General features: G+C 37.7%; 1 protein-coding gene across 6 annotated transcripts in view; it reads right to left on the bottom strand.

Annotated features, from left to right (window-relative positions):
• Positions 1 to 4,399: 4,399 nt before the first annotated feature.
• LOC127453957 (uncharacterized) overlaps positions 4,400 to 11,712 on the bottom strand; it is a 67,412-nt gene continuing 60,099 nt past the window's right edge. For all 6 annotated transcript variants that reach the window (XM_051720801.1, XM_051720803.1, XM_051720802.1 and 3 more), the window contains 7 exons: positions 8,048 to 8,660; positions 6,888 to 7,053; positions 5,674 to 5,779; positions 5,292 to 5,527; positions 4,929 to 5,087; positions 4,693 to 4,812; positions 4,400 to 4,583 (listed from right to left, as the gene is read on the bottom strand). In XM_051720801.1, the coding sequence (XP_051576761.1) occupies positions 4,574 to 4,583; positions 4,693 to 4,812; positions 4,929 to 5,087; positions 5,292 to 5,527; positions 5,674 to 5,779; positions 6,888 to 7,053; positions 8,048 to 8,660 (1,410 nt within the window). In that variant the 3' untranslated portion in view covers positions 4,400 to 4,573. The remainder of the gene's footprint in view (positions 4,584 to 4,692; positions 4,813 to 4,928; positions 5,088 to 5,291; positions 5,528 to 5,673; positions 5,780 to 6,887; positions 7,054 to 8,047; positions 8,661 to 11,712) is intronic.

Raw genomic sequence — 11,712 nt, 5'->3', positions numbered from 1 at the left:
ATAACAGCTGGCTCACTGATCATTCGTTTGTCTGTCCGAGGAATCTGAACGGTTTTATATTGGCTGGAATTTGTTTTGTGGAAGATCACTCTTTTGAGACAGTTCTGTGAATGAATCTGCATGTTCTTTGTGTTCATTCTTCCTATTTGCTGGGTTTATTTTACAAAGTATTTTAAGTTATGTAATTTTGCTTCACAAATTTGTTAGGCAAAATTGAGCAATCTGATGGCAAAGTTGTCGTGGGGACTCGTGGGCATTCATGGACCTTTTGAGTTTAAAGGGATTGTCGCCGGTTGGCGCTCTCGTGCGCGGGGTTAATACAAATGTTTTTCTTTTTTCTATTTGTTTTGTTCTGGGGGAAGTTCGGGGTTTGATTGTTTCACTAATGGGGAATTTGGTCTGTATAATTTTGTTTTTGACACACAATTTATTTTTTCTACTTTATCAAAATGTCAAATGTTAATATAAGTGTACTATCTCTCTCCACATGGAATGTAAATGGATAGGGGCACCCCATAAAAAGAAGGAAGGTTATTACTTATCATATAAATATGATATAGTGTTTCTTCAAGAAACACATCTCTCTCCGCAGGAAGCAATTCAAATATCTCAAACAGATTAAAGATAAATTAGGAAGAGTCATTATTATTTTAGCTGAAATTCAAGGGCAAAGGTTGATTTTGGCTAATATTTACACACCTAACGCTGCAAACCGCTGGCACCCCTCATGATATAATATTGGGAGGAGACTTTAATCTTTTGATGGACTCAGTCCTTGATCACAGTGAAGCAAAAGTGTGTAAACCCCCTAGAGCAACATTGACGCTTCACAGGATGTGTAAAAATCTTGGTCTTACAGATATTTGGAGACTTTTGAACTCATCTGGTTGGGACTATAATTTTTTTTCATCAGTCCATAAGATTTATTCTAGAATAGATTTTTTTTTATATATCCAAATCCCTCATTTCATCTGTTGTTGATTGCTCAACTGGAAACATTTTAGTCTCAGATCATGCCCTGGTGAGTTTAGAGGTGTTGCCACATATAGAGAAAAAGAAATCATATAGTTGGCGCCTTAATGTATCCCTTTTGCAAAATCTTGATTTCCAACAAATGTTTAAGACTGAAATCAATGTTTATATGGAGACCAACTGGTCCTCAGTATCCTCTGTGGGCGTGGCTTGGGAGGCACTTAAGGCGTTTCTTAGGGGTCGGATTATACAGTATGCCTCATTCATCAAAAAATCCAAAGCACAAGAACTTGTGGAGTTGGAAGGAAATATTAAAAGTGCAGTGGCAGAGCTGAAGCGCTGTATGTCAGCTGATGGCCTCAGAGAATTGACCCGATTGAAATACAGATATAATACTATTTTGTCACGGAAAGTGGAGTTTTGGTTATTCAGGGCAAGACAGTCATACTTTGAGTCGGGTGACAAAGCAGGGAAGCTTTTGGCTAGATATATAAAGCAGAGAGAGTCTTTTTCTACCATTCCCTCAGTGAAATCTGCTGGTGGTGAAATTGTTACTTCAGCCATTGATATTAATAATGCCTTTAAAGAATTCTATATTGATCTTTATAGTTCCATGTCTTCGTCTACTGATGAAGATATTAGAAACTTTGTGGAACCATTGGATCTTCCTAAACTGACGACTGAGCAAAAAAACTCTCTTGATTCTGAGATAACCTTGGAGGAGCTTGACAGGGTTAATTAAGTCCCTACCTACTGGCAAAGCTCCGGGGCCAGATGGTTTTGCCGCAGAATTTTTTAGATCTTGTGCTACAGAACTGGCTCCACTTTTGTTAGAAGTTTTTACAAATTCATTAAAGAATGGAAAGCTTCCTCCAACCATGACAAAAGCCCGGATCAGTCTGATTCTTAAAAAGGACAAAGATCCAAGCGAGAGTAAAAGTTTCCGTCCAATCTCCCTGATCCAACTAGATGTAAAAATATTGTCAAAAATTTTGGCTAATCGATTAAGTAAAGTTATGACATCACTTATACATATAGATCAGGTGGGATTTATTCGGGGCCATAGCTCTTCTGATAACATCAGGCATCTCATCAATATTATGTGGTCAGTAGCGAATGATCAGTCACCGATTGCTGCCATCTCACTTGATGCCAAAAAGGCATTTGATATGGTAGAATGGGATTATCTTTTTAAGATTTTGGAAATGTATGGGTTCGGGAGTACATTTATTGGTTGGATTAAGTTACTTTATAGACACCCTGTAGCAGCGGTACAACCAAATGGATTAATTTCAGATTATTTTACTCTGAATAGGGGCACTCGGCAGGGCTGCCCTCTTTCCCCATTATTGTTCTGTCTTGCCCTGGAACCATTAGCATCCGCGATAAGAAAGGAGGATGATTTTCCAGGGGTGATGGCGGGAGGTGTGCCGCATAAGCTTCTGCTTTACGCAGATGATATTTTATTATTTGTCTCTGAACCTACTAGATCTTTGCCTTGCCTCCTCAGAATTATTAATTCCTTTTCCAAGTTCTCAGGATACAAAGTCAATTGGGCTAAATCCGAAGCTTTGGCTCTGACAGTGTACTGCCCAGTAACGGCTTTTCAGCCGGGCGCCTTCCAGTGGCCCAAACAGGGCATTCAGTATTTGGGGATTTTATTCCCAGCAAATTTGTCTGATTTAGTGTTAATTTTGACCCTTTAATAAAAAGGTTTTCGAGCGATGTGAGCAGGTGGGCTTCATTACATTTATCGATGATTGGGAAGGTTAATGTTATTAAAATGAATTGTATTCCAAAATTTAACTACCTGCTACAATCTCTCCCTGTAGATGTCCCCCTCTCTTATTTCAAGGAATTTGATAGCATAGCGAAGTCCTTCATTTGGAATGATAAACATCCCAGATTGCATTTTAATAAGTAACATAGGCCGATAGACAAAGGAGGGCTAGGCCTACCCAAGATTTTGTTTTATTACTATGTGTTCAGTCTCAGACATTTGGCTCACTGGTCACTTCCACCTGAGAGAGCCCCTCCCTGGTTTGTTATTGAACAGGCAGTTCTTGCCCCTATTTCGCCATTACAAAGCATCTCTATCAAACTAATCGGAAAAGTTAAGTTACACCCCGTTATTTCGCATTTACACTCGGTATGGACTAAAGTGTCCAGATTGTTTAAATTGGACACTTATTTAAATGTTGCCTCGAGCATATGGCAGAACCCAAGACTGTGTATTAATAAGTCCCCTTTCTGCTGGCCAGAGTGGATTGTGAGGGGGGTTGCCACACTTGGTGACCTATATGAAAGTGGTGTGTTGAGATCGTTTGAAAACTTGGTTCAACATTTTGGGATCCCCAGACCTCAGTTTTATAGGTATTTACAACTGCGCCACCTGCTTTGTACTATTTTTGGGAGTAGCACACATCCCCCTAAGAAGGCAAATGCTTTGGGAGAGGTGATTGCGGCTTTTGGAAAAGGTCATGAGGCATCAGTGTACTACTCCCTGTTAATTCAGAGTATGGGGGACGGAGCCTTAACTTCTCTCAAGAGAGTATGACAGAAAGATTTCAACTTGGGCTAAGTGTGGGCTAAGATTCTTAAAAACATTAAGTCTGCATCTAGTGATGCAAGGGTGTGTCTTATACAATTCAAAATTTTGCATAGATTTTATTGGACCCCCTCTAGACTGTATAGGCTTGGTCTTAAAGACACACCCACCTGCTGGAAATGCCAATCGGAGGATGGAGACATGGCCCATGTTTTTTGGTGGTGTGTCGAGATCCAGAAATTCTGGTCGAAGGTTCAGAATTTTGTGCGCGACATGGTGGGCACTCAGGTTTCGTTTCGTTTCAAAAATGACTATATTCATTGGCTGCAATAGCTGAATACATGACTGTATTAAAAGCTCCAATTATAAGACAAGTTCATGATGTTCTCCAGTTTTCAAATATTAAAGGTAACAAAGAGGTGCTGACTCCACTGCTTGCTGTGTGTTTGTAAAGACAAAGAAAAGGCTATTTAAAATGTTTTGAGGGATTTATTTATTTTTTTTAATCTGAAGAAATTTGTGATTATGAACCCACATACAGAATTATTTAGAATCAATAAAGGATTACTATATAAACTGCACTGTGTTAGTCTTATATTTTTTGAATACCACAGTGTCTTAGCAATCATTATTTCCGTACACGTTTACATAGCATATTATGTTACTTTAAAAGAAACATCTTCTGATTGTAGCCGACAAATAGATGTGCTCCAGATGTTTGTTTGTTTTTTTAGTACTCCGGATGTTTTTCTTGATGTACTCCAGATGTTTTTTTTTTTTGAGTGCTCCAGATGTTTTCTATTTTTTGAGTGATCCAGATGTTTTTTTGTTTTTTTTTTTTTTAGTTCTCCGGCTGTTTTTCTTGATGTACTCCAGATGTTTGTTTTTTTTTTTTTTTTTTTTTTTTTTTGAGTGCTCCAGATGTTTTCTATTATTTGAGTGATCCAGATGTTTTTTTTTTTTGAGTGCTCCAGATGTTTTCTTTTTTTTGAGTGATCCAGATGTTTTTGTGTGTGTGCTCCAGGTGTTTGTATTTTGAACACTCTTTTCACCTCATGTACCCCTAAAAAGAGAAAATCAACATTAAACTTATGTATTAACTATTTCTTCCAACTTTAATCATCTTATAATAGTAAACATAGTGGGACTGCAATTTCACTGGTCATTTGTACCTTGCTTTGGTGATTATGTATTTTATGGTCGCTTTATGGGCTGGATCTACAGATCTGTCCACGGTCATTAAAAAATTTTCATGACTGGCCAGAAATGTAAGGGTGGTCCGGGCCTGGTATCTATAAAGACAAGTTTAGTTAGGTACTTTTCATTTGCAGAGCTACATCCCAGGTAATGATTAAAAATGTAACCTTAAATCTCAGGATTTGGAGAACATATACTGTAAAATAAATACCTGACTTCTGAAGCCGGGTCTACAGCCAATCTGCAGATGGCATTTAGAAAGCGACCATTGTAGTTCTTCTTGGAACTGACAAACTGTGATGGTCCCAAAATTTCTGCCAGTTCTTTTAGGCAGCGAGCAGTGCACTCCCTAACTGCTGAATTTCGATGACTGTGCAACAAAGCAGACAAATATCCAGAACAGTTAATGCACAACAGATAATTCTGATGTGCTCACTTTGCTAATTCAAATTACAAATACCTTCTATCAAAACTTTAACAAGTCAAGACTTTCCATTAATGTTGAAAAAGTTACAAGTTCATTATTAGATGATATTGATTATCACTTGTTTTAATCAATTACTAAAACTCTTACCTCAGTCCTTCCTCTAGGATTGCATGCAGGACCCCTGTAGGGCCACAGTTTTGTACCATTTTACGAAGGGCCCTGCAGACATCATCACGGATGAACTGACTTCTATCCCCAGCCTTCTGAAGAAGGACAGTGGCAGTAAGTTTCAATTCTGCGTTCATGCCACCCTTCAGGTGTTCGTAGAGGTGCCCCAGTGTTACTATAGCCTCTTGGGAAACAGCAGAGCGAATGTTCTTAACCTAGATGGTGTCCGATTACATGTAAGTAAGTTAGGAAACTTGAATCTACTAAGCATTTCCTTTTGTATTTCAATAAGACATGGGATATCTTTGGGAATGTAATAAGAATCATTTAATGAGTTGTACTGTGAAATACTGTCAATCACCTGTTTCGAAACAGCAAGGCAGATAGCATCCAGATTTTCCAACAGGATGCCCGGCTGATGTTCTGCCATGACACGCACTTGCCACAAACCTTCTATCTTCTTCTCCCTTTTTTTATTTTTTTTTTATTTTTTTTTTTTAAAAGACATAAACATATAGTTTTAAATATGATCAGACTGAAGGCCTTCTTTTCTACTTAATTTCTATCTTTCATTGTTTTAATTCTTAAAGGGATAGTTCACCAAAAATTCTCACATCATTTACAACCATGTACCATTACAAATGTGTATGACTTTCTTTCTTCTGCAAAACACAAACAAAGATTTTTAGAAGAATATCTCAGCTCTGTAGGTCCATACAATGCAAATGAATGGTGGCTAGAATTTTGAATCTCCAAATATCACATAAAGGCAGCATAAAAGTAATCCATAAGACTCCAGTGTTAAAACGATATCTTCTGAAGTGATATGATAGGTGTGGGCCAGAAACAGATCAATATTTAAATCCATTTTTACCCTAAATCTCCACCTTCACTTCCACATTCTTCTTCTTTTGCTTTTTGGCCATTGCATTCTTCGTGCATATCACCACCTACTGGTCGGGGCTAGTCAAAGGTGGAGATCTGGAGTCTTTTTTATTTCTTTTCTCCCCAATTTGGAATGCGCTATAAGTCCTCGTGGTGGCATAGTGACTCGCCTCAATCCGGGTGGCGGAGGACGAATCTCAGTTGCCTCTGCGTCTGAGACCGTCAATCCGTGCATCTTATCACGTGGCTTCTTGAGTGCATTACTGCGGAGACATATTCTCGGCGGCATCCACACACAACTCACCACGCGCCCCACCAAGAGCGAGAACCACACATTATAGCAACCACGAGGAGGTTACCCAATGTGACTCTAATTTGGTTGCTTAGGAGACCTGGCTGGAGTCACTCAGCACACCCTGGATTCAAACTCGTGACTCCAGTGGTGCCTGAGATCTGGAGTCTTATGGATTACTTTTATGCTGGCTTTATGTGATTTTTGGTGATTTAAAATTCTCTTCACCATTCACTTGCATTGTATTGACCTACAGATTTGAGCTGTTCTTCTAAAAATCTTCATTTGTGTTCTGGAGAAGAAGGAAAGACATACACATCAGGGATGGCATGAGGGTGAGAAAATGATGAGAGAATTTTCATTTTTGTGTGAACTATCCCTTTAATATATATTGTTACCATTCTTTGCTGTCTGTTCCAAGCAGTCGGAGGGCTATTCCTGGACTGAACAATGATCTTTTGTGTTCCTGGTTTTTCTGCACCTCAATTTGTTTCCTGATGTGGAACATAGGGGTGACCTTTTTGACCGTCTTCTGAACATCCACAGGCTCTGTCACTATTTTTACTAAACCAACACAAATAAAAGTTATCCTAAATTGATTGACCAAACTTTAAAATTGGGAACAGTTCCTTATGGACTGTTTGGAAGATGTTAAATGCTGGTTGTCTAATAACTTTCTCCAGCTTAATAAAAGACTGAGATTATCATATTTGGCCCCCCAAAATATAAAAATAAGAATGCTAGTGTACTTGCTCCCTAAGCAATGACCACGAAAGACTTTGTAAGAAATCTTGGTGTCACAATTGACTCAACCCTTAGTTTTGATAAACAGATACATTCTGTTGTAAAAGGCAACTTTTATCAACTTAGAAGTATTTCTAAACTAAAACCCTTACTCAGTTTTAAAGATTTAGAGACTGTTGTTCATGCCTTTATTATATACGGCCTGGACCATTGTAACTCACTTTATTCGGTAATCTGTCTGTAGCTTGTGCAGAATGCTGCAGCCAGGCTACTGACTGGCACTTAAAAAGGGATCACATTAGGCCTGCTCCTGTTTTATCCTCCCTTCACTGGCTACCGGTTCAGTACAGGATTGATTTTAAGATCGTATTATTTGTTTTTAAAGCACTACACAATCACTCTCCTCATTGCTGATCTCCTAATCCTTTATACTTCTTCAAGGCCTTTGGATCTACAAACCAAATGCTGCTGGCACTGGCCTTTGAGTCTGGAAAATGAGTTTGAGGATACAGTGTATCTATCTTGTCTTTTATTAGTAGAATTTTTAAATTTGGTATGTGTGCTTGTGGTATATGTTTTTAACATTGCTGTTAGGCCTTTTAGTCAACTTTTGTTTTAAATGTGCTATATAGAGTTGATTTAAAAGTTAAATTTTTTATTTCTCATTTTAAAATACAACTTTTTGGTTAATAAAGTCGCAACTAACTATTCATTACTGATTTTTTTGCAATGATGTGCTCTTGGCCATGGTCCGTTCTTATCTTATTTATCTTTTAACCAATCTATAATGCTATTTTTCTATACAGAGACTTACCTGATCTTTTCCATTTGAACAAACTTCCAAGCCTGGGTATCTTGCTCGTCCATTTTACAGAGGCAGGTGGATAATAAAGTGGAGAATGAGGTGGCATATCCGGAGGTGTGTTTTTAAAGGGCAAAGCCGGTAGCTCTGGTGAAGTGTGAAGCTTTACTGGACTGAGGTTTTCCGATAAACACACCTCTTCTTCTTCCTCCACCTCAACTGTATGTGTGCTGCAGGCTTCAATTCTGTGTGCTACCACATTTACCTCATCACACATCCTGTCCTGAAGCGCTGTCATCTCTTCCAACAGGTTCTTAACATTTAGATTCTCCTTGTGGAAAGGAGAACTTTCTATTTTCTCAGGTGGAATGAAAGGTTTGACCTTCCTATAGCACCTGTGAAATATTTTAGGCCTGCTGATAGGTGGGGTGGGACTCTGGTGCCCACTGGCCTGAAAAGGTCTTGAAGGTTGAGCAGCAAAGTTCTCATACAGACAAGACGTTGCGATTCTGTTGATCATAGCATCCTGTCTCTGCTCAAACCTCTCTGCCAGTTGATGGCCCCGGGATACCAGAGATGCCTGGTACTCCCTTTCCATTCCCTGGAGGTTTACAGGTGAACCGGTCTGTGAATATAAGAACAAGAGCAAGGATTGTATTGAACATAGGCGTTGCTAGACATAAAAATTCTAAAATCCTAAAACAATTTGCTGAAAATCTGTAAGTCTGTATTCAGCATGCAAATCTGTGATCGCTTAAGTCCCTCTTAAACACTGATTGTAAGCTTTGTTAAACAGAGGCAGCACTGTGGCTGCACTAGTTTGCAGTGCCTGTAAAGACTGTATATAGCACGAACCAATAGCATTTGACAGTGAATGAGCATATCATTGAGTAGACCTACTGAACAAATAAGCCCCTTCACTAAACCAGTCGGTGATTTGAGTCCGAAAGGAACAAATTTAGGGAAATTCAAGGATCAAGTCAACTCAAATCAAGTAATTTTTATTTCTATATCACTTTTCACAACACACATAATTTCAAAGCAGCTTTACAGAACATTATGATGTAACAGAAAATGATGCTGTAATCTCTTTAAATGTCTTACAGTCCTCATTGAGTAGTTTAAATGAAAAACATTATAATATAATCATTTTTTAAAAGTTATTTGTCTGTAGGCTCCCAGTGAGCAAGCCAAAGGCAACTGTGGCAATGAACACAAAACTCCATAATATGTTAATAAATGGAGAGGAAAAAAAAAACCTTGGGAGAAACCAGGCTTAGCTGGGGGAGCCAGTTCCCTCTAGCTGTATAGTTTGAATATAATGCAAATATTAGTTATATACACTACCGGTCAAAAGTTTTGAAACACTTGACTGAAATGTTTCTCGTGATCTTAAAAATCTTTTGATCTGAAGGCGTATGCTTAAATGTTTGAAATTAGTTTAGTAGACAAAAATATAATTGTGCCACCATATTAATTTATTTAATTATAAAACTAAAATTTAATAAAAAAAATAAAATAAAATAAAAAGTTTTTGAAATTAATGACTTGGACCAAATAATAAAGAAAAGCAGCCAGTAAGTGCCCAACATAGATGGGAACTCCTTCAATACTGTTTAAAAAGCATCCCAGGGTGATACCTCAAGAAGTTGGTTGAGAAAATGTCAAGAGTACATGTCTGCAAATTCTAGGCAAACGGCGACTACTTTGAAGATGCTAAAATATAACACAGTTTTGATTTATTTTGGATTTTGTTTAGTCACAACATAATTCCCATTGTTCCATTTATGTTATTCCATAGTTTTGATGACTTTACTATTATTCTAAAATGTGGAAAAAAAATTATAATAAAGAATGAGAAAGTGTTTCAAAACTTTTGACCGGTAATGTGTGTGTAATGCAAGTCATTTATTAATTGAGTAAACTGAGTAGATGTTGGTGGGCAATGTATAAAACTAAAGGAAATTTATTGAACTTTAAGATTAATGATTAAGTGTCTTGAAATCCATCCCGAATTGATTGTGGAAGTGCACATAGATGCAGTTTCCTTTTTCATTTTGCTGATGAAGGCATTAATGGAATTAATTAATTAATTAAGTTGGCATTAATTTATTGTCTATGTATTGCATTTTAAGAAAGTGTAGTCCATCCTATGATCAAGATGATGCACGCAGAGGTGCAGGCAGTGGCCATTGAAGTATCCCTTGTTGTACAGTTGGAGTTGTCAGTTCATTCTCATTCGCACTGGTAACCTTGGGATATGCATCTCAAAGGCATGACAGGGAAACAAATAGAGTAATATTAGCATAGATGTCATTTACATTATTGCAGAGTTCTAGAATATGAGAATAGTTTATGGTGCCGGCAGATCTGACGTATGCAGCATAACTATGAGTTGATGGATAAATTAGGTGTGTGCCTGGCTGGAGAGATGAATCTTTAATCTAGACTTTAACTGAGAGAGTGTGTCTGAGTCCTGAACAATGATAGGAAGGCTATTCCATAGTTTTGGATCCAAATAGGAAAAGGATCTTCCTCCTTTTGTGGATTTTGATATTCTAGATACTATCAACAGGCCAGAATTTTGAGATCATAGTGAAGCTGATGGATTATAGCACAACAGAAGGTCGCTTAAGTACTGTGGAGCTAGACCATTCAAAGCTTTGTAAGTAATTAACAGAATTTTATATTTAATAAGAAATGTAATAGGTAGCCAATGTAGTGACCATAAAATTAGGCTGATACTGTATGAACATATTTCTTGGTTCTAGTAAACACTCTAGCTGCTGCATTTTGAACTAAATGAAGTTTATCTATTGAACCTGTAGGACATCCACCCAGTAATGCATTACAATAATCTAGTCTTGAGGTCATGAACGCATTAATGAGCCTAGCATTTCGGCATCAGAAACAGAGAGTATGTATCGTAAATTAGCAATATTTCTGAGGTGGAAGAATGTTGTTCTACAAACATTGGAAATGTGATTTTCAAAGGATAAATTGCTATCAAATATAACAGCCATAAGTTCTTAACTGTAGAAGACGATGTAACAGTGCATTCATTGAAAGACAAATTATATTCCAGCATCTTATTTTTGGTCCAATAATCAATACCTTTGTTTTGTCAGAATTAAGTAGAAGGATATTTCTAGCCATCCTTTCTTTGATATCATTGATACACTCTAACATGAAGAATGGAAAATTTCACCAGCTCTTGAAGAAATATAAAGCTTTGCTAGCTCTTCCTGACCTATGACAGCGAAGGACTGAAGTTGCTCGTAGGGAACAATATCAGATACTGTCTTCTAAGGTGCTGTGGCAGACGGTTGCATAATTTCAATTTTCTTTCTGATAGTTTCAATTGTATTAGTGAAGAAATTCATAAAGTCGTTACTACTGTGCTTTTCTCACTGACCTCCACTAGCGTTTGGATGTTTGACTCTAAATCAATAATCTTCTCCGTAAGCTGAACTATACAGTTATCACATGCTGACGGATGAAGCTATGCAAAACATGTGGCATGCAGTGCAGGTGACGATAACATGTGATGTTGCCATGACTTACTGCAGTTGTTTGTTTAAAAAGGTGTTTGTGGTTCCTGAGCAGCTGGGGTTTGAGATCGATGCAATAATTAAAAGTCTTTTCTGAACGAATAAGTGGATGAATCTGAACAAATC

Source organism: Myxocyprinus asiaticus, chromosome 16 (assembly GCF_019703515.2).
Source record: "Myxocyprinus asiaticus isolate MX2 ecotype Aquarium Trade chromosome 16, UBuf_Myxa_2, whole genome shotgun sequence".
NCBI classification, from domain to species: domain Eukaryota; kingdom Metazoa; phylum Chordata; class Actinopteri; order Cypriniformes; family Catostomidae; genus Myxocyprinus; species Myxocyprinus asiaticus.
The sequence above is the reverse complement of the archived record's forward strand: the minus strand, read 5'-3'. Positions and strand labels throughout refer to the sequence as shown.